The 22,024-nt window shown below is 61.6% G+C and overlaps 1 protein-coding gene across 1 annotated transcript in view; it reads left to right on the top strand.

The window, feature by feature from the left end:
- The first annotated feature begins 1,206 nt into the window (after window positions 1–1,206).
- The window catches only part of PDZD7 (PDZ domain containing 7), a 26,607-nt gene continuing 5,789 nt past the window's right edge, over window positions 1,207–22,024 (top strand). Inside the window, exons 1-13 of the mRNA XM_034777027.1 lie at window positions 1,207–1,278; window positions 2,850–3,336; window positions 4,291–4,431; window positions 8,279–8,453; window positions 10,238–10,414; window positions 11,698–11,845; window positions 12,300–12,360; window positions 13,025–13,444; window positions 14,591–14,779; window positions 16,473–16,627; window positions 18,421–18,512; window positions 21,160–21,251; window positions 21,915–21,986. Coding sequence (XP_034632918.1) covers window positions 3,144–3,336; window positions 4,291–4,431; window positions 8,279–8,453; window positions 10,238–10,414; window positions 11,698–11,845; window positions 12,300–12,360; window positions 13,025–13,444; window positions 14,591–14,779; window positions 16,473–16,627; window positions 18,421–18,512; window positions 21,160–21,251; window positions 21,915–21,986 — 1,915 coding nt within the window. The 5' untranslated portion in view covers window positions 1,207–1,278; window positions 2,850–3,143. The remainder of the gene's footprint in view (window positions 1,279–2,849; window positions 3,337–4,290; window positions 4,432–8,278; window positions 8,454–10,237; window positions 10,415–11,697; window positions 11,846–12,299; window positions 12,361–13,024; window positions 13,445–14,590; window positions 14,780–16,472; window positions 16,628–18,420; window positions 18,513–21,159; window positions 21,252–21,914; window positions 21,987–22,024) is intronic.

Below are 22,024 nucleotides of genomic sequence, written 5' to 3'. Positions count from 1 at the left end.
GCGAGAGGAGTGTCAAGGCCTCGGGCTGGGAGGTGAGGGGGCCCAGGACACCCCGGGGTGCCCTTGGCACCTTGGGAGGAGGGGGTGGAATATGCCCAGTTCTCTGCAGGGGAGGGACCCAGCCCCAGCTCCCGCCTCTACGCTGTTTCTTTGAGAGCGGGGGTAGAACCAAGCCACTGAGTTCAAACAGTCTCCTCTTGACTTCACCAGAGCACGGCCTAGGGCGAGCGGGGAGGAGGGAATCGCTGGGACAGAGTCCTTGGTCCAGTTCTGTGCTCCTTCCACGAGGACCTCAGGGTTCAGCCCACTCATAATAATTAGGAACAATAGGAGTGGGAGCCAGGACTGGTGGGTTCTCTTCCTGGCTCTGGAGTGGGGGCTGGTGGGAGTCAGGACTCCTGGGTTCTTTTTCCCGGCTCTGGAAGGGGAGTGGTGTCCAGTGGGTGGAAGAGAGGGGACTGGAAAGCAGGACCCGTGGGTTGTGTCCCCAACTCTGCCACTGAGGTGCTGTGTGATTTTGGGTGAGTCACACGCCCAGTTCAGCAAGGCACTTTGGCACGTGTCCCTTTGAACATCCAAGCCCGGATGGGCTTAAAGTGCCACACGTGTTTCAGTTCCGTGCCGTGCTGCCTCAGTTTCCCCACTTGTCCAACGGGGCTCACCCCCCGCGCGCCCTTTGGAAAGCAGGTTGTGATCTCGTAGGAGCGCTCGGCCTTCTTATTAAGAACAGCTGGATTGGATTTATAGGGCCGAGCTCGCCCAAGTGCCAGACGCCCTGCCACAAAATACAGCCAAATTCTACCGTCCTGGGGACAGCGGAAGGAGGAGCCGGACGGGGCTTCCCAACGGGAGGCTGGGAGGGTTTGGGGGATGGGGGGCAGCTCTGTGCCACATGGGGCACCCCAGCAACAGGCCGTCACCTGCTGCCTTGGGTCCCCAGCCCCAGGTGACCGATGGAGTGTGACTGTCCCCGCAAGGTGGGCGTCAGAGCCATCCCGGGCCGCGGGCCCCTGGGCAGAGCCGCCCTCGCTCCGCTGCCCACCAGGGAGGGGCACCAGCAGGCCCGGAGCAGGGATCCCAGCTCACCTGTCCGGCCTCTGTGCACAGACACCAGGCAAGAGCTGGCACTGACTGACTGCCAGGCTGGCCTATGGGGGCCCTGGGTCCCGGCTGGGCCGGCCTATCGGTGGGGCTGAGGGGGAGGGGGGCGGAGCAGCCTCGGCCCGGTGGCTCTGCCAGGTGAGGGGGCTGGCAGGCTGCAGAGCAACATGGAGAAAGGTGAGGGGGTGGGCAGGGTGGGGAGGTCAGACTCTCCCCCCCATCAACCCCTTCGGCCCTTTACCTGGGCCCCCGCTGCTGCTGCCCCCTCTGGCGCAAGGGGATCGGGGAGGGACCCAGCCGGGGGTCACCTGCAGACACCTGAGGGGGGAGGCTGGGGTCCAAGCCCCGCCCCCGGGAGGGGGGGGCTGGGTCTGTCCAAGGTGCAGAGCCCCCCTCCCCACACTCCGATCCACGGGGGGCGCAGCGGGGCGCCGGGTGGAGGAAAGTTGCGCACGTGGAGGGTGCGGGGGGAGGCAGGAGGACATCCTGCCCCGGCCCACGCGTGTTTTCCCGGCCGGCTCCGTCCCTTCCCCCGCGGCCGGTGCCTCCCGGGCCGGGCCGGCCAGCGCAGGGGCCGCATCACTTATTCATCAGGCCGGGCCGGGGCTCGCCTTGCGCCTGGGACAGCCCCAGCCCCGATCCGCTCCCCCCGGGAGCTTGGCCTGGATTCAGGAGCCCCGGGCAGGGAAGTGTGCCGGGTTGTTCGTAAACCAGGAGACAGCCGGAGCCCGATCTCCCCGGCGCTGGGGCGAACCTAGAGGAGCTCAGGCAAAACCAAGGGGATTGTTGGTGGACTGTGATCTCCCTCACCCCCGGCGGGATTCCCTTTAAATCGGCCAGGTTGGGGCTGGAAGCTGATCTCACACCGTCAAGTGTAAATCCGGATTAACTCCGGTGTAGTGCCTGGGGCTAGGGCCAGATTCTGATCTCTGCTGGGGGGGTGTAAATCTGGAGTAACTCCCCCAGAGATGTTTCCAGTGTGCACCAGTGTAGTTAAGGACCAAATCTGGCCTATAGCCCCTTCTGGTCTAACTGTCCTATTTATCTCATAGAGCTGGAAGGGACCCTGAAAGGTCATCGAGTCCAGCCCCCTGCCTTCACTAGGCAGGACCGAGTACTGATTTTGCCCCAGTTCCCTAAGTGGCCCCCTCAAAGATTGAACTCACACCCCTGGGTTTAGGAGGCCAATGCTCAAACCACTGAGCTATCCCTCTGTCCTTTGCTTACTGAACTGCCAGCGTTGTTCCAGGTGGCAAAGACCCTAACACATGGGCTCTGGCTCGTCCCCAAGATAGTCGCTTGATACAGGAATGAGTGGGTGAATGTTGGTGTCTTGTGTTACGTAGATCCGGCCAGGCCGTTGATCGACATGGGCCCATATGGCCTAAAAGTCTGTGGCTCTCTGGCTGCAGAGCAGCGGGAGCTTGGCAGAGCTGTTCCTCCCACTTGCCCCTGGGTCTGAATGCCCCCCGGGGATCTAACTGATTGACCCATGAGGTGCCAGCACTGATTCCGATCCCCTCCTGCGCTGGTGGAAATCCGGAGTGACTCCGCTGGAAGCCAGTGGAAATGACTGGATCGGAGAGCTCCTCTCTGGATTTGGCCTGGGAGCTTTTCCTGCGCGTGGGGGTGTCAGGCGCTGGCGGGCTGTTCCTAATGACCATTGTTGTTCACTGGTGGGGCCCTGGACCCTGGCGGCGGGGAGAGCTGTGGGGCTGACGCGGGTCCATTTGGATTTGATGCTGCAGGCACAGGAACGGCGCCGTCGCGTGAGGCCCCCGGACGGAGCTGAGACCTGACGGGAAACGCGGCCCCAACCCCCTTTCACGCCCACCCGGAGGAACATGTCACTGGGCTACGTCAGGCCCCCACTTCCATTGGCGGGACGAAACCCGAGCAGCCAAAATGTAACAATCCGCCCCGCCCGCCCGACGGAATCAGGCTTTCCCAGGGCAGGGGGCAGGGTCCTTCCCTGCTCCCCCGCTGAAGACGTCCCCCGAACGCCGGGGTCCCTCCATGACTAGCGGCCGCCCTGCCCCGCCATGGCACACGGTTCCGACTCTGTGCTGAGGGACGCGGCCTGCCCCACCCACTCCCGCAGCTCGGGCAGCGACGCCAGCGCGGCCACCCGCTACCTGCTGAGGAAGCAGAACCGGCTGGTGAACGGGCACCCGCGGGGCATCCGCACCTCGTCGCCCATGGGACGGGTCATTCTCATCAACTCGCCCATCGAAGGTACAGCAGCCGGGGCCTCTCTCTGCTTCCATTGCTGGGGGGGGTTCTTTTGGGGTCACCCTTCATCAGCCAGATACCGATTCCCAGCCCCCTTCTCAAGCCATGGCTCGGGCAGGGCAGTGCCCTAAGGGACAACTTTGGCCCTGACGAAAGCAGGAGAGCGCCCCTGAAGTTGGCTCTTGTGTCTCCCCATCTGGTTGACCCAGGCCCCCCTTTTTATTTGACCTGGTTCCCCGAGTCTCCCCCCATCCTGGCTGGATGCAAGGGAGGTCGGGGGTGTGGGGAGGTACCAGTATGGAAAAAGCTGGGATCCACTGTCTTCGTTCCTTGCACGTGCTCCATTGGTCTGAGCAGGAGCAAAACTCTTAGCACTAAATTCATCTCCGGGGTAACGCCAATGGCTGCAGCGTGGCCTGGAGTCAGGCTCTACGCGCTTGGGCCCAGGCAGTTACGCCAGGGAAGAATGTGGCCCTTTGCGTTCAAATCCAAGCAGGGTAGGAGCTGGAGACGGGGAGCCAGGACACCTGGGTTCTATCACTGGGTGAGCCACTCCCCAGCTCCTCTGTGCCTCAGTTTACCTATTGTGAAATGGGAGTGATAATCCCACCTGCTGCTGTGGGGGAGGGGAGCAGGGTGTGGCGCAGTTAGTTGATCTTTGGAAAGCACTTTGCGATCCCTGGCTGTTAACGCTTTCTAACCGGCTTGGTGAGGACTTGACTCCGTGGGCCCGTATCGCGTATGGGAACAGGGCAATAGCCCTGTAAATGCGGTGTGAGCCCTGCAGCGGCACTCCAGAGGCCACCAGAAAGCAGCGGTGTGTCCGTAACCCAGCCTGGCCCGTTCACGTGCCTAGCTAGGCCTGGCCCGGCTCTTGCGTAAGCGGGCTGCGGTGCGGGGCCTGGCGGCCGCGGAAACCACCCCGTTCTCTCGCGTGTTTGGGCCCTGTCCCCACAGCCACCGGCGATGAGAGCGACGTGATCAACGCCATCACGGTGGAGAAGAGCGCGGACGGGAAGCTGGGCTTCAGCGTGCGGGGCGGCTCGGAGCACGGGCTGGGCATCTTCGTCAGCAAAGTGGAGGAGGGCAGCAGCGCCGGTAAGTGGAGCTCGTCGAGGGGTGCCGTGCCCAAGGGGCCGCCTGCCGCCTCTGCCGGCCGTCATGGGGAGACCACAAGTCCCAGCATGCAATGCTCCACCTTGACCCGGGCAGCCTTCAGCTTGGCTAAAGATGCAAGTGCCCTGGGGACTGTCAGCGCTCCCAAGAGGCAGCGCTCCGTCTTGGGTGCAAGCGCAGGGCTGCCCAGGGAGGCGCCGACCGAGGCATGCTGGCATTTGTAGACTCCAAGGGGCTGCACCTCCTGGAAGGAGAAACCGGGCAGCTCCCATGTCTGGGTGGAGAGCAGGGGGCCGTGCGGGGAATGCTGACTCCGAGTCCCGGTCTGTGGGCTCTCCTTGCACGGCAGGGGACGGTGGGCAGGTGGGGAAGGAGCAGGGGTGAGCTGGGGCAGGCATGCATCGGGGCACAGGAGGCAGAAGAAGCCTGTGTGGCGTGGCCCCGTGCCGTACAGCTGCCCCGCGCCCAGCTCAGCTTACCGGGCTGGGTGCTGTCCCACCGGTTTGTTTACTGGAGGCCTGGGAGGGTTGTGGGCTTTGTGAATCCTCTGGAAGGCTGCCCGGTCTGGGATTCCTGCAAGGTTTCCTCCCTCGCTGCACCAATCAGCCCTGCAGTGGGAGTCGGTGCCCCGGGGGGGTCCCAGGCTCAGCTTCCAGGACTGCCGGGGGAATCGGGGTTCCACAAAGGTCGCACCTGGCTGGATCCAGACAGACCCCACATTTCCGAAGTGCTGAGTTCTCTTCCAGGTCTACTACCCGGGGGTGGGGAGCTGGGTCCTAGGGCTGGCAGAACGGGTCGGGGGAAGCAGATTGAGGGGCCCGCGGGCACTGGTGACGGGGCCTTCGGAGGAGACCTGGGCCTGGCGCAAGGAGAGAGGGGCCACGCTCTGCCAGGCGCGGAACGCGTGGGAGGCGCAATCAGAGCGACGGCAGAGCGACGGCCCGATGCTGTGGGAGACCAAAGGGCTTGATGCGGTTTTGCATTAACTCGTTCCTGCCTGGCTGCTCACAAGGCTACCGACCCCTGACTTAACCTGCGGCTGTCCTGCCTAGCGCCGAGAGCCCCCCAGCAGACCGTGAGACTGGCCCGTGATGGAGCCAGTTTTGCCATGATGCCATAGGAGCTGCCATGGGGAACCCCACCTCTGATCGTCTGCCTGCCCCACCTCCTGCCTCCAGGGGAAGAGCCCCCAACCCGGGCTGCAGCAGAAGGGAGGCAAATGGCTCCCCAGCTCACCAGAGGAGTTTTGGGGGAGGGGAGTGGAGGGGGGAGCAGCCAACAACTTTCTCACAGGAGGGGGCAGAAAGAACCCAACAGCTCAGGGTGCCCCCACCCCTTCCTTGCAGCACCAGGCCTGGCAGGGGGAGACACGCAGACCCTCCCCCCCGGAGGTGTCCCCCAGAGGCCAGGGGTGTGTGGGGGAAGAATTCCACAGCGGCTGGAGGAGCAGATGTGGGGCTGCAGGGAAGCCCCCCAAAAGGACTAGCTGTCGGGGTGCAGGGGCCAGAATCGTGTTCCTCAGCCTAAATCAGCAACACGAAGTGGAGACGGGGGGATGCAAACCTCCGAGGGCGGCCCAGCAAACATACGTTAGCCTGTCACGTGATCTTGGGACCGATCTGACGGGTCGCTGCGGTCTGACTCCTGCTTTTTGGGGTCAGCCACCCCGCACCGGCTCCGCGTTGGAAAGCGGGTGTTGGGGAAACTGGAGAGGAGCCGCCGAGAAAACCCCCAGTACTAAGCGGCAGAACCAGGACCCATGGCTGGAGGGTCAAACTAGGCAAATTCAAATTGAAATCAGGCTGGTGTTTTTCGGTGTCTAACCCCGGGAGCAAGCTGCCAAGGGACGCAATGGGGTCTCCAGCACTTCATGTCTTCAGATCCAGCCTGGTGCCTCTTTGGAAAATGCTTTCGTCCAAATAGGATGACCAGACAGCAAATGTGAAAAATCGGGATGGGGGTGGGGAGGTAATAGGAGCCTATATAAGAAAAAGACCCCAAAATTGGGACTGTCCCTATAAAATCGGGACATCTGGTCACCCTACATCCAAACTTTTTACCTTGTGCACCTCTTACCCCTGTCTGCACATACACATCCCCGAGCCAGGACCGGGGCCGCGGCTGCGAGAGTGGGGGATGTGGAGAGGGGTAAGGGGCCCACAGCTGGGGGCGGGACCAAGAGCAGAGCTGGGTGGCGCTCCTGCCCCGCCCCCCATGAAGGCTGGCCCAGGCCCCAGCCGTGCCCCACCATCCCCCACAATGTTCCTCCTTGCCCCACAGTTTGGGGACCTCTGCTTTAGTCAAACGCAAGTGATTGGCCTCAATCCAGGGGGAGCTGGGGGAGGGTCTGTGGTCTGCGCTATGCAGGAGATCTCACGGTCCCTTCTGGCCTTGAACGCGTATCGGGCTGGTTGCACTGGGGTGGGAAGTGAGGGGGTCTAGGTATCTCTGTGGGGCATGGGGAGCCCTTTGCCTCACCTCCTCTGTTAACCCTTTACGGGAGGGTCGGGATCTATTCTGCAAGCACCGGAGCAATTCAGTGCGGGCAGAGGCTGTCCGAATAACACGCTGTCGTCAGAAATAACAACCCCCAGGCTCTGCTCCAGGTCCTGGCGGGTTCGGTGCTCGTTAATGGGAATTAGCTCGTCGTGGGAATTAGCTTGAGGACAGGTGATGAAAATCTGAGCCGCCTCTTTGGGCAGGGTCAAAACGTGACGCCCAGATAGCCTGGAGGAGCTTGTGTGTCCGGTCTCAGCAATGGGCCAGGGCCTTTTTCTGTGAGCCTGGAGAAAGCCTGGCCCAATGGTCAGAGCACCAGCCTGGGAGATAAGTATCAGGGGGTAGCCGTGTTAGTCTGTATCTACAAAAACAACAAGGAGTCTGATGGCACCTTAAAGACTAACAGATTTATTTAGGCATAAGCTTTCGTGAGTAAAAACCTCACTTCTTCGGATGCATAGAGTGAAAGTTACAGGTGCAGGCATTATATACTGACACATGGAGAGCAGGGAGTTACTTCGCAAGTGGAGAACCAGTGTTGACAGGGCCAATTCAATCAGGGTGGATGTAGTCCACTCCCACTAATAGATGAGGAGGTGTCAATTCCAGGAGAGGAAAAGCTGCTTCTGTAATGAGCCAGCCACTCCCAGTCCCTATTCAAGCCCAGATTAATGGTGTTACATTTGCAAATGAATTTTAGTTCTGCTGTTTCTCTTTGAAGTCTGTTTCTGAAGTTTTTTTGTTCAATGATAGTGACTTTTAAATCTGTAATAGAATGACCAGGGAGATTGAAGTGTTCACTTACTGGCTTATGTATGGGAGATAGAAGCTGCGGGTTCAGTTTCCTGGTGTCTGCCACAGGCTTGCTGCATGACCTTGGCCAAGTCACTTAGCCTCTGTCTGGCAGGGGTACTTTCTACCTCGCAGGCCATTAGGGAGGCTAAACGCATTAGAGGTTGTGATACTGCAGAGATGGGGCCCAGGTAAGTCCCTGAGACCCGTGGCCGTGGTCATTGCTGGTGGAAATTCGGTGCGCAGCTGCACATGAGGGAAGCGGGGAACATCAAGGAAACTGCTCTCCCCCACGCCGCACGGCCATGGCCGTCCATTCCCAGGGTTGGAGGGTGAGTTCCCACCTGATCGTTCCAGGTCGAGGTGTTTGCTACAACACACCAGGTGAGATCCGGCTGCTGCTGAGCTGAGAACTTGTCGTCTCGGGGAACGTCTGGCTGGACCAGGCAGCCATCCCCCAGCTTTTAGCTCCCCCGTCCCACGCAGCCCAGCCGCCTCCTCTCAGCCTGATCTTAGGGGTCTCCGTTTAACGTTGCAGACCTGGCCGGCCTGTGCATCGGGGACAAAATCACAGAGGTGAACAGCGTGAGCTTGGAGAGCATCACCATGGGGAGTGCCATCAAGGTCTTGACTGGGAACAACCGGCTGCGGATGATGGTGAGACGCATGGGAAAGGTGCCAGGGATTAAATTCTCCCGAGAAAAGACCACCTGGTAAGCAGTGACGCACTTGCTACCTACACCTTGCCGCTATCCTCGGCCCGTCCCAGGTACCTGACAGTGTCTGATGCGGGTGGGCCAAAGCCGGACTCCTCTGAGCAGAGCGGGAGCTCTCGGGTTCACGAGAAGCCGGGAGAGCGCATTGGAATGAACTCGGGACTCGGTGTCCCATGGGGTTAGTGTGCTCAGCGGTCCCCTCCGGAGGGCAGGTTCGAATCCTGCATTGGGCCCTCGGAGAACTGGGTGTCCCAGGGTCATATGCTAGGCCCTTGTTTGTCCGCATCACACAGATCTGCCCGCTGGGCAGCCTGGGGTCACGGGCGGGGACCGGAATAGCGGGGGAAGGGTTGAGGAACGTTGGCAGGGGGCCGGGGGAGATAGCGGATGTTGTGAGCTGGGATTGAGGGGCACCGGCAGAGATGTGCAGGGAGAGCCCAGACTGGGTTAGCAGAGCTTCATGGTGGGCCAGGCCTGAGGTGGGCTTCAGTGCGACGATGTGTAAGAGCCCAAGGCTGGCGTTCAGGGGCAGTGAGACACGAGGGCTAAAGGGTTGAGAGGTTGGTTTGTCCATTACTGGGTTTTTCCAGATCTCACCCCCAACGAAACCCCAGTTCTAGGGTGGAATCAGCCTACAGAGCCTGGCTTCCTTAGCTCATGCTGTAAAGGTGACTGTTTCTTGATCTAGAGGTCGTGGGTTTGATCCCCGCAGGGGTCTTGTGAGAAGAGGAACGCTGGATTCCTGCCAGATTCCTCGCCGTGCCTATCTCTGGGTCTGCGGGTGACTCTGCCCCCGCTGTCCTGTTAGCTGTTGGGGAGCAGTGCAGACTTCGGGAGCTGTGCAAGGGCAGAATCTTAGCGGGGGTTGGAGACTGGGGGTGGATTTGCTCCTGAAAGTTTGGATTCTGATCCTAAACTTCCCTGATCTATCAGAGTCCCCTGGCCTGGAAACTCATGGTCAGGCTCCCTCAGGAGAGGCGTCTGGTCAAACCTCCAGGACAGCCTCTCTTGTGGTGTCCCATCTACTGGCCAGAAGGGGGATGGGGTCCCACCCTGGGAATGAAAACTTCTTCCACCTTTTCCAAACCTCCCAATATTTGCAGTTCAGGTTCTGGGCAGGTGAGATTTCCCTCTATACGTAGCATCAAAGCTACGGGAGGTCGAAACTGGACCCACAGATCCATGCCCCCTGCAAATCCGAGGGCGAGTCTGATTTGAACCACCAGCTCCCGCCTGCCTCTGTGGGTCTGGGGGGAGATTTTTCAAAGCTGGCAGCCAGTCCCCACTGGCGTTCATTTGGAGTCAGGCACTTTTGACCATCTGTCTCCAAACGACCGTTTTCCAGTTCGGATGCAGCCAGCACCTCAGCAGGGGCCCAGAAGTGGCTGGAGAAAGAGCCAATCTCATGAGATTTCTGCCATTCCCACGGGTTGTCTGACGGCATGAGATTGCCACCCTGGGGGAGCAGCTCCGTGAGGCTGCGGGGGCTGGGCTGGGCTGCGCTGGAGATGGAGATCAACCCAGCCACATGCGAAAAATCCACCCCCCGAGCAACGTAGTTAAGCCAACGTACGTCCCCGTGTAGACAGCGCTAGGGAAAGGGAAGAATTCTTCTGTCAACCCAGCGACTCGGGCAGGTGGATTCGCTCCGGCGCGTGGAGAACTCCTCCCCTCGGTAGCGCCTGCTGCAGCTGGACTGCCGTAGGGTTCTCCGTGTAGACGTGCCAGAGCCAGGCCCGGGGTTTCGGCCCCCTGTTTGAATCCTGTCGCTCTGGTGGCAGGGTGGATGTCGTGAACAGGCGCCTGGTCGTGGAGAAGAGCGGCTCGACCCCGTCGGACAGCAGCTCCGAGGGCGGCGTGAGGCGCATGGTCCATCTCTACACCACCTCCGATGACTACTGTCTGGGCTTCAACATCCGCGGGGGCAAGGAGTTCGGCCTCGGCATCTATGTCTCCAGGTACGTTGGCCCCCAGCAGCTGTGCCCGGCACCCACTAGCGTCTCTGGGGCCTCTCCGGGCTTCCATGTCTGCGAGAGAAACCAGTTACTGCTTATGGAGCCCTGGGAGTGGGGGGCAGCTGGAAATCTAATTAACTGCATTACAAAGCAACTTAGGGCCGGTACAGCCAGGGCGGGTGTGGGGCCCTTTAAGACCAAGGTTTGCTGGGAATTGTAGTCTCCAGACTACATGAGAGCAAGGAGCCAGCTGACCGCTGGGATGCTCCGCCAATCAGATCACTGGATGGTGCATATCCCTAGGACGGGGGTGGAGTTAAGGCTGGGGATGGACCTATCAGTTTGCTGTCCCAGGACAGCTCTGCCCAGCATGTGAGGAGCCCCATCCCAGGTGTTTGTGGGAGCAAGCGCCTATGTAGGAGCCTGCGGGATTTTCTGGGTCCCGCTCACAGGCCGTTTCCATCCTAGCGTGGATCCCCCTGGGGATTCGTCTTCCCCTGCAGCTCTCAGGCGGGTTTGCCCTGCCCCGTCCCTAAGAACAATTCAGCAGGTTCCTCGCTCCGACGTCTCCACCTTTCCAAAGCGAAGAACGAAGGGACACGTGGGATCTCCAGGCGATACGTTCAATGTTTACAGTCTCTCGGTCCCTTCCCTGGCAAAGCACCGCCCGGGGCCAGATTCTCGGCAGTGGCCTCTGAAATGCGATGGTTCCCACGCTGGGGGGCTGCGCGCCCGGCTTCTCTCTGAGCTTGGCAAAAATCGCCCGTGTCCGAAGGATGGTGGGCAAAGCGCTGGGGGTGAATGGAGACCCCCGTGGAGGTTTGGTCCTGCTATGCCAGAGACCCCCTCCAGCCAGGGCCAGAGACCACCCCCCTCCTCCATCCAAGGGCAGGCCCAGCCCCAGCCGAGCCAGGGAGCGCGGGGCAAGGAGCAGCGGCCAGGCACTCAGCTAGGGGCCAGCCACTCAGCCAGAACGTCCCCCAGCTGATGGCAAGAACAGCTGGACCCGCACCCGGCTTGGAAGGGTCAGGTGTGGGGATCGGGGGTGTCACGTGGCCTTGTCTGGAGATATTGCCTGGCTAGAATCCGGCTTTCTCCCGGCCCTGGAGGTGGGGCAGGATCTAGCAGGCGGGGCAGCCCGTCCAGGGTGGGATCAGGTCCTTGAGTTGATCGCCCCAGTCTGGTTTCACATGTCCCCAGCAGTGGGTCATGCGCCCCTTAGGGAGATGAACTGGGCTCGGGGGGCCTGAGAGCCACCGGCCGCCTGACGTGGGCTGTTGTTCCAGTGTCGACCCCGGCGGGCTGGCGGAGCAGAACGGGATCAGAGTGGGAGATCAAGTCCTTGCAGCCAACGGAGTCAAGTTCGACGCCATCAGCCATAGCAAGGCAGTGGAAGTGCTAAAGGGGCAGACGCACATCATGCTGACCATCCGGGTAGGACCTGCCGCCCGGGACGCTGGGCTGGGATCGGCCCGGGGGGGGGGGGGGTGGGACCGTGCCACCCTGGGAAAGGCTGGAGAAGCCCATCATGGCCTGGGCACTCGGCACGTTGCCGTGAGAGGGACTCCGGTGACTCCCAGCCCGAGGGCCCTTCCCAGGGCACGGAGCAGTCACTCTGCTTCTCCCCCGCCCTGGCGCTGGTGGCTGAAATGCCCTGGATGCCGCCTCGGCGTTCCCCTGACGTAGGCAGCTCTGGGGAGCTCCTGGCTGGTGCCCAAGCCGGGGCACGGGCCTCGTTCTCGGGCAGATCCAGTTTCAGCCCAGCTGGGCGCTGGCAGGTGGCTGCATTATTCATGGAAGGCTCCGGTGCGCAGATCGGGTTCATGTCGACGACGCGGCCCGGGGCAGCCGGTTACACACTAACCCTCGTCCTTCCCTCGGCGTCTAGGAGACGGGCCGCTTCCCCGCCTACAAGGAGATGGTGGCCGAGTACTGCTGGCTCAGTCGGTGTAAGAGAGCCCCCCTCGATGCCCCCCCCCCGGGACATCCCTGCCTAGAGCTGGGGGCTGGGGGCAAGTTCCCCAGGGGACCATCTGCCACTGGGAATCATAATGAGACGCCAGTGCAGTTCTCTCTCGCGGAGCAAGCGTAGGGCTGGGAGCCAGGACGCCTGGGTCCTGTTCCGGTGTCTGACCCTGCCTCGCCACATGGCCTCGGGAACTGCCTGCTGAGGGCTCAGTGACCCGGCTGCCTTCAGACGACGGCACCACCCGGTCGCTCCTGGAACAGGCCTTGAGATTCACGGGCACAGGTGCAGTGTTGGTGCCCGGGTTTACCACCCATCTTTGGCCGGCTGGCACTTTCCAGGGGTCCCTATGCTGCATTCCACGGCTGCCCAGACCCGGCTGCTCCCAAGAGCGTGAGCTCCTGGCCGTGAGAGCTCAAGGGGAATCCCCATTACCTACCAGCAGTACAGGGCCTATGACACATAGCTGGGTAGTAGGTGCGCACAGACATGTACTCAGCTAGCGTCTCTGGAGGTTCTCCTGCAGCTCCCAGTGCAGGGCCTGGGTTCCACGGGGCCCAGACAGTGACGCTGTGAGATCCCAGGGGCCGAGGCTGGGGATGGCTCCTTCCCTCCCCACGGATTCTCACCCCTTCATCTCTTCCCAGTGACCAATGGCCAACTGCAGCAGCTCTCGCAGGCCTCAGAGACCAGCTCCTCCATCTCCTCCTACTCCTCGGGTACCCCCCACAGCTCCCTGGACGGGCGGCCCCAGACCCTGCTCTCCAGCCCCTCCCCAGCCCACATGGTGGATGTCTCCATCTCCACGGAGGACCCTCCGGCGCGCAGCCGCTCCCTGGAGCGAGTGGAGACGGCCATGCAGACGGACCTGCCCCCCGAGACCCGGCGCACCGTGCACCCGCCGGAGATCCTGAAGGACACGGCCATCCGGGCCGAGAGCCTCCGGGACCCGCTCCCCAGCAAGAAGCACAGGCCCTTCTCCGGCTCGCCCCGGATGGCCCTGCTCCTGGCACTGAGCCGGCCCCGGCAGCCCCTCAAGAGATCCCAGAGCTACCTCACCGTGGGCGGTAAGTGCTGGCACCGGGACTGGCCAGAGCATGAGCTGAATGGGTTCCCCCTGTGTGCACGTACTGGTGCCCCTCAATCCCGACCCACAGCCCCCTGCTAGCCCAGCCCTGGGCCCCCCCATTCCCCAGCTTCACGGTGCCCCTCAATCCCGACCCACAGCCGCCTCCTAGCCCAGCCCTGGGCCCCCCCATTTCCCAGCTCTACGGTGCCCCTCAATCCCAACCCGCAGCCCCCTCCTAGCCCAGCCCTGGGCCCCCCCATTTCCTAGCTCTACAGTGCCCCTGAATCCCGACCTGCAGCCTCCTCCTAGCCCAGCCCTGAGCCCCCCCATTTCCTAGCTCTACAGTGCCCCTGAATCCCAACCCGCAGACCCCTGCCAGCCCTGTGATCCACCCCCCAGACACCCCCAGAGCTCTACTGATGCCTGACCTGCTGTCCCCCAGCTTGCAGGGAGCACCTTAAATCCCCCCACACTGGGCTCTCCTCTCCTGCTCCCCCCCGCCCCGCCCCCAGCTCCTCGCCCAGTGCTGGAGCCTGTGTCCAGAGGTGTGACTCCGCCTCGGAGGGGGACTCGTGTTCAGCCAGCTACGGGGGAATCAGCCCAGCCCGGGGAGCAGGTGCCCGCTGCCTGCCTGGCGCGAGAGCAGCTTCCTCCCGGCCGTGTATCCCAGGCAGGTTCCTCTACTTTCCAGCGACCCTGCCCCCGGGTGGGGCGTTAGCTGGTCCCAACTCCCCACTTTCAGACGGTGACATCTCTGGAGTCTGACCTGAGCTGCCGTTTCCCCTGCCCCCCAGCCAGGGGGGCCTCGAGCTGTCCGGGGGTCCGACTCGGCACCCTCCCCTATGTCCAGGCCCGGAGGAGAATGTGTACCGGGGCGTTCGATGCCCCAGGGCAGGGGGGAGAAGGAAGCTCCGAGGTGGGAGATGGGGACTGGGCCCGGCCAGGAAAGGACGAGGAGGGGGGTGCACTCTGTGATTGGTGATGGCTGCGCTCTGTGGTGGTCACCTGGCAAACCCAGGCAGGGATTGGGGCCTGGGTCCGATGCCCAGCGGCGCCCAAGGGGGCCGGGGTGAGACGTGCTTGGCTCCGAGCCGCTGCTCCCACCTGGCCCCGGTCCGATCCATGTCTCTTTTCCCGGTGCCAGAGGAGAAGAGGCAGGAGCCACCAGCGCCCGCCGAGGACAAGGCCGGACTGCGGCGCTCCAAGACCCTCGTCAACCTCTTCTTCCGAGGCAGCCGGGCGAAGCAGAGCTGGGCGCCAGGCAGTGAGGGGGCTGGGCCGCCAGGGCGCAGGAGACGGGCCAGGTCCCCGGCCAGCCCGGAGCGGGAGAAAGGTAACGGGCACCGGGACACCCGGGGGGTGGGCGGGGCTGTGTCAGGGTGGGGGGGTGGCTGGAATGGGCCCGAGGTGGGGTCTGGCCCCATGGTGATTCCCCCAGGGAATTTATTATTTTAAATCACATGAATTTTGATTGCTTGGGGTTGCCTTGCCCGGCGCCCGGGGAGAGATGGCCCTGCCTCCGCCCATGCCCAGGGAGAAAGGGCCCCTGCTCCCCCACACACCCAGGGAGATGGGCCCTGTCCCCAGAGCTGACAGCCTGTACAGCCCCCTCCCCCCCCTTGCAGCTGGGATTGTCGAGGCCCAGAAAGGTGAAGTGACTTTCCCAGGGTCGCCGGTGGCCTGTGGCGGAGTCAGGGGTCAACCCCAGGTCTCCTGATTCCCAGCCCCTTAACCGCAAAGCGCTGTCCTGGTTGGCATGTTGCCCGCCCGCACCCCAAGCTGGGGGAGCCAGTCTCAGTCTCGAGGCCCCTGGCGCCAGCTCACCCGCGGGGCATTAACCCCTGGTGTGCTGGTTTTGCCCTCTGCTTTCCGCCTGCAGCCAGCGCCCTGCAGAAATTTGTCAGCCGGAGCCTGAAGCGGGGTAACTGCGGTGCACGTGTGTGCATGTGTGTGATGGCACGCGTGTACACGTGCATGCTGATGTGTGTGCATGTGCATGTGTGTGCAGGCGTGTGCTGGTGCACATGTGCTGGCATGCGTGTGCTGGTGCTGGCATGCATGTGCTGGTGTGTGCATCCGTGTGCTGGTGCACATGTGCTTTTATATGTGCGCATGTGCTTTTGTGTGCAGGCGTGTGCTGGTGAGTGTGTGCATGTGAATGCGTGTGCTGTTGTGTTTGCCTTTTGCCTCCCCACTTGCTGTCCCGGAGAGACCCGGCTCCCTTTCTTTCCCTGGTGCCGGTGGCGGGAGGAGATTGGAGCCCCAAGGGGATTTCGGGGAGGGGATGTTATGCACTCCTGATTTGAAGGCCGGGGACATCTCAATTGTACTGTGGCCAGTCCGGGGACGCCGCGCTGGGCTGCTCCCTGTAGACCCATAGCTGGGGCCGTGGGGCGCGGCGGCTGATTATCCTGTGGGATCCTCGCCAGCTCCTGCTCTTTGGCTCTGGCTTTAGCTGATCTTGGGCCACCGCCATTGGGCTGGGCTCCGGGGGCCTGGTTCAGAGCCTGGCAGTCTGAGCCCAGCCCCCTGCGACCCCACTGGGCGTTTGGGGGGAGGGGAGCCCCCCAGGTCTGCAGAGTCTCTCCATTCCCAACCTGTTTGGAGTCTGCCCCGGCCAGGCCCCTGCGGGTGGGGAGGAGAATTGGGGGCGGGGAGGGATTGGCTGATGAATCAGGAGCAGGGGTCGAAAAGCGTGATTCCCATGTGGCCCCCGCGGCTGGCCAGGGTCCGACCCGGGAGCTGTACGCGCAGCTACCTGGAGAACCCGCTCGCTGAGGGTGCTGCAGCCCCCTCTGGCAGCAGGACCCTGGGGGAGAACAGCCTACTACTGCTCCCGGCTAGTGGAGTCTCTCCTGGCTGTGCGGTAGGAGGGGCTGGTCCCAGCCCTGCTGCCGAGCCCCTGCGCGGGGAGGGGACCTACACAGCCAGCGGGCTGCAGCCCAAGCTCAGGTGAGGGGCACCTCTCTGGAGCTCCCATCTCCGCACCAGCGGCCCTGCGCTCACCCCGTTTTGCTGCTCCCCAGACAAAGGCCGTCCCATCAGTTTCCTGGGCTCCCCGGGGCGCACCGGCCGCGAGCCCAGCCCAGCCGCTGAGAGCTGCCTCCCACTCCTCCGGGACATGGCCGGGAAGCTGCTGACGGAGGATGAGGTGACGGCCGTGCTCCGCCACTGCACCCGGGTAAGGAGCGCGGGAACGTGCCCGGGCTGCTGTTACCTGCCCCACAGCCAGGAGCCCAGCAGGGACGCGGGATGGGTGTGACCAGTGCCCGCGGTGCCCAAAGCAGAGAGCAATGAGGGGGCAGGGCAAAGGGTAGCCAGGCTGTCCTGTCCTATGGGATCTCGGGAAGGGCACCCCGGCCTGGCCAGCTGGCTCCCTCAGCCCGGCAGGGGCTCTGGACTCTGTTCCGGGGCCTGTTTCCTCGGCTCACTACCCTGTGCCCCCCCCCATTGCCCACCATGCGGCGGGAGAGCTGAGTTGTTCTCCCAGATCCGTCCTTGCCTCTGTGTTCATGTGTCACCCTCTCCGTGTCTCAGTTTCCCCACCTGGATCTCTCCTTGGGGACGGTGCCTGGCTTTGCTCATGGCTGCATGCAGGGATGAAAGTGCTAGAGAAGGGCAGCCTTCTCCCTCCGTGCCCTGGCAGCCTTCCCCCTAGAGAACCCCACAGGGAGCTGGGCACACGCTGACCCCGGGGCCTGCTAGGTGCGGGTGTCTCTAGTGAACACTAGATGGCGCTCGGAGCCTGCCCGTTGGACGCTCCCGTGGCCGATTTGTGTGTCCTTGAGAGCTCAGCCCTCCCTCCCCACTGCCCCTTTGCTCACCCAACACCATTGCCCCCCCCCCCTTTCAGAGTCAGGGAAGGGGCTGGACCCACACAGAATCCAGATTAACCCCTCGCAACCCGCACTTCTGGGCATCTCCACTAGGCCTCGCCCAGGAGGGGGGCTCTTGTGCCATGGGCAGAGACCCCCCTTTTCCGCAGGGTCACCCACCAGCTGGCAGGGAGAGGGTAAAAGTGAGGCCAGCCTCTGGCTCACCCACCAGTGCCTCGGGGAGGAGAGCAGGCGTCACTAGCCCCATCAGACAGTGTGGGAAACTGAGGCACGGGGTGGGACTGGCGCCAGGTCACCTGGGTTCCCGGTTCCCAGGCCCCAGTTCTAGCCCCTAGACCCCACTCTCCCGCACTGTGCTGGTCACAAGGGTTTAGTCCTGATTCAAATCAGGCTAATAAGCCAAACCAGCTCTGCTGCTTCACTTCTCCCCCCCGCATCGGGGCCTCCCGCCCCTCCTGGCCACCCCAGTGCCCCCCTTTGGGGCAGGCCCCTGGCCGGGAAACCGTTTCCCAGGGGCCCCTCGTAACAAAGGTCTCTGGTGGCAACCCCCTGCCAGGGCGTCACAGCCAGACCCGTGCCGCTCTCCCACTCCTGGCACGGGGCAGCTGCCAGCCTCAGGCTGGGACGGGGCGTGGCTGGTCTGAGCGGTGGCCCGGGGGTCTAACCCCCAGCTTGCCCCGTGCCCCGGCCCTTGGCTCTCCCGGGCTAAGCAGGAATAGCTGCCAGTGACGCTGGCCCCCCACGTCAGTCCCGAACCGCAGCACCGGCAGGCGCTGCCCCTTGTGCTCACTACTCGACCTGGGGCTGGATCATGGTCTCACTGACGCTGGTGTCAATCTGGATTAAGGGCAGGGAAGTGATTTAAAGTGGAGGGAGTCACTCGTCGCCCCACACGAAAGCCCGAGGGTCCTGGCCAAATGCCAGCGGGGGTTGATCAGGTTCTGCCTCCCTCCCACCCCCAGGAGAAATTATGATTCCCTCTTCAGAGCTGTTTCAGCTTGTTGCTGGGTGCTGTGAAACCCTGCCTGCGTCCCACCCCAGAGGTGGCTGCATTTTGGAGCTGGCTAAGTGCTGCCAAGTGCTCCGGGCTCTGGTCCACAAAGGGGCCCGTCTGACACTGCCGGTCCTTTGCCCGCAGTATGTCCATGAAGGTGGGGTGGAGGACTTGGTGAGGCCGCTCCTGGCCATCCTGGACCGACCTGAGAAACTCCTGCTTCTGAGGGATGTCAGGTGGGTGAACGATGCTGGGGTGGAGGGGTTCCCTCTGTGCTGCTTTCCGTGGGGCATGTCCCAGGGGACAGAGAAACAGGCCCCTGTCCTGGGGGTATAAAAACGGCCAGACTGGGTCAGACCAAAGGTGCATCTAGCCCAGTATCCTGTCTACCGACAGTGGCCAATGCCAGGTGCCCCAGAGGGAATGAACAGAACAGGTAATCATCAAGTGATCCATCCCCTGTCGCACATTCCCAGCTTCTGGCAAACAGAGGCTAGGGACACCATCCCTGCCCATCCTGGCTAATAGCCATTGATGGACCCATCCTCCATGAATTTATCTAGTTCTTTTTTTAACCCTTTTATAGTCTTGGCCTTCACAACATCTTCTGGCAAGGAGTTCCACAGGTTGACTCTGCGTTGTGTGGAGAAATACTTCCTTGTGTTTGTTTTAAACCTGCTGCCTATTCATTTCATCGGGTGACCCCTAGTTCTTGTGTTATGAGAAGGAGTAAATAACACTTCCTAATTTACTTTCTCCACACCAGTCATGATTTTATAGACCTCTGTCACAGGGACCGGCAACCTTTGACACGCGGCTTGCTAGGGTAAGCACCCTGGCAGGTTTGTTTACCTGCCGCGTCTGCAGGTTCAGCCGATCGCAGCTCCCGCTAGCCGTGGTTCGCCGCTCCAGGCTAGCTGCTCCTCAAATTCTTTTTTGTCCTTCCTAATTATATTTTTATACCAGAGTTTATGCTCCTTTCTTGGTATCAAGTATCAGGGGGTAGCCGTGTTAGTCTGTATCTACAAAAACAACAAGGAGTCTGGTGGCACCTTAAAGACTAACAGATTTATTTGGGCATAAGCTTTCGTGGGTAAAAACCTCACTTCTTCGGATGCATGGAGTGAAAGTTACAGATGCAGGCATTATATACTGACACATGGAGAGCAGGGAGTTACTTCGCAAGAGGAGAACCAGTGTTGACAAGGCCAATTCAATCAGGGTGGATGTGGTCCACTCCCAATAATAGATGAGGAGGTGTCAATTCCAGGAGAGGAAAAGCTGCTTCTGTAATGAGGCAGCCACTCCCAGTCCCTATTCAAACCCAGATTAATGGTGTTAAATTTGCAAATGAATTTTAGTTCTGTTGTTTCTCTTTGAAGTCTGTTTCTGAAGTTTTTTTGTTCAATGACAGTGACTTTTAAATCTGTAATAGAATGACCAGGGAGATTGTTAGTCTTTAAAGTGCCACCAGACTCCTTGTTGTTTCTGTATGCTCCTTTCTATTTTCCTCACTAAGATTTAACTTCCACTTTTTAAAGGCCGACTTTTTGCCTCTCACTGCTTCTCTTACTTTGTTGTTTAGCCACAGCGGCATTTTTTTGGTTCGCCTACTATGTTTTTTAATTTGAGGGATACATTTAAGTTGAGCCTCTATTACGGTGTCTTTAAAATATTTCCACGCAGCTTGCAGGGATTTCACTTTTGGCACTGTGCCTTTTAACTTCTGTGTAACTAACCTCCTCATTTTTGTGTAGTTCCCCTTTCTGAAATGAAATGCTACCATGTTGGGCTGTTGTGGTGTTTTTTCCACCACAGGGATGTTAAATGTAATTATATTATGGTCACTATTACCAAGCGGTTCAGTTATATTCACCTCTTGGACCTGATCCTGTGCTCCACTTAGGATTAAATCAGGAATTGTCTCTCCTCTGGTGGGTCCAGGACTGGCTGCTCCAAGAAGCAGTCATTTAAGGTGTCAAGAAATATGTCAAGAAGTCTGAGGCTGGTGATGAGGAGCGCTGGGGTCACAGGTCCAGTGGTTGCCCGCGGTGCCATCTGGGTCCTGTCTCAGCCGGGGCGTTCATTCTGCAATCAAAGAGCACACGTGCTGCGAGGGAGAAGGCTCTTGCGGCAGGTTGCGAGATGGGACAGGAAGGCTGCGTGGCCCAGATTCTGAACTCGGCCCTGAGCGGCCGGCAGCTCCTTTAACTCCCTGGGGTCCCTGCACGTTCCCCCAGCCTTGGGAGCAGATTTTGGCTCATGCTCCCGGCCCTTAGCTCCTCGTCCCTCTGTGCCCCAGGACGGTGAACAGCCCCCAATACTTGCTCTGCGCTCCAGGCCTCCCGGCGCCGCCTTCTCCTAGGCTCTCCGGCCTCACACTCCGCCCTGCCTCACCAGTCTGTCCTACACAGCCAGGGCTGCCGGTTTCACCAGGGCTGGATTTGCCCCCCGCTCAGCCCTGAGCCCCGTGGCCCTGCTGGGACGTTGGCTCAAGGTCCATGCGTTTCTGGGGGGCTCGAGGGCATGAGGCAGGCAGGTCCCTAGGGGGTGCTCTTTTCTCTGAAGAGGTACTGAGGCATTGCCCGCACAAGGTGCTAGGGGGTGCTGTGCTGCTCTGGGCTGGGTCCAAGCCCCTGACCCCTTGTGCCCCTCCATTCGTGGCAGTTTTCACAGTGAGCGTAGAGGTGACGCCCTGGGCAGATCCTGGCCGGGTAAGTACATTGGGCTCCTTAGAATCACCCGCACTATGGCAATTGAATGTGAGATGCTTCTGTCACCTCATGTTGCTGTGCGCTGTTAGGCAGCCGCCGAGTTCCACCCCAGAGGTGGCTGCATTTCAGTGGCGGTCACTTGGCTGCACTAACAGCTTGCCCCTTGCAGGAGCCTGGTCACCTCCACCGACCTGGGCCGCTTCGACAGCATGGTCGTGCCACTGGAGCTGGAGGCGTACGACACCCTGAAGAGCAGAGCAGGTAGGGGGAGCCCCCATGAGGCCCAGCTGGCTCCCAACTCCTCTCGTCTTGGGGGCTGGCTTCGGGGATCCTGGGCTGCCAGTCTTGCCTTTCCCCTGGTGATGAACGAGGCCCTGCCCTTCCTAGAGTCCCTGGGTCCTGACACAACCCCTCTAACCTGGGCACCATGAAACCCTGGGACCAGCGGATCAGGATCCAAACCCAAGGCTGGGTGGGCACCTTGCAAACTCACCCCCATCGCCCCATCGCTGTGTCCCATGGGTGGTGGGCTCAGCCCATCACCCCAGCAGCAGGCCTGCGATCGTCTCGGTGCAGCCCCCACTGAAGCCGGGCACAGGGCTGGATGGTCAGCACATGCGCTCCATGAGCCAGGCCCCACCCTAGCGGGGGGGGGGGGGTCAGTGCCCTGCCAGCAGGTGCCAGCCAGGCTGGGCGCGGCTGGCAGAGCTGGAGGGGGGCACAGCTGCCGTCAGCAGTGGGCTGGTGGCAGAAGCCCCAAACTTTCCAGCGAGGCTCGGCCTGGAAGGGGGTGGCAGCCTGGCGCCACGTGGGCAGCCGGGCTGGTTGGGGGGAGGCGCCGTGCCAGCAGCCAGAGCCTCGGGCACCAGGAACCGGAGCGAAGGGCCCAGCCTGTCTCTGATGCGCTTCTCCGCCCACCTGCAGGGAAATCGCCCGCGCTCCGCCCGGCGCAGCAGGAAATGCCTCCCAGGAGACACCTCATCACACCCGTGCCTGGTCAGTACTGGCCCCCTCCCCCCGCCAGATCCCCCCAC

This window comes from Trachemys scripta, chromosome 7, assembly GCF_013100865.1.
Source record: "Trachemys scripta elegans isolate TJP31775 chromosome 7, CAS_Tse_1.0, whole genome shotgun sequence".
NCBI lineage: Eukaryota > Metazoa > Chordata > Testudines > Emydidae > Trachemys > Trachemys scripta.
The sequence above is the reverse complement of the archived record's forward strand: the minus strand, read 5'-3'. Positions and strand labels throughout refer to the sequence as shown.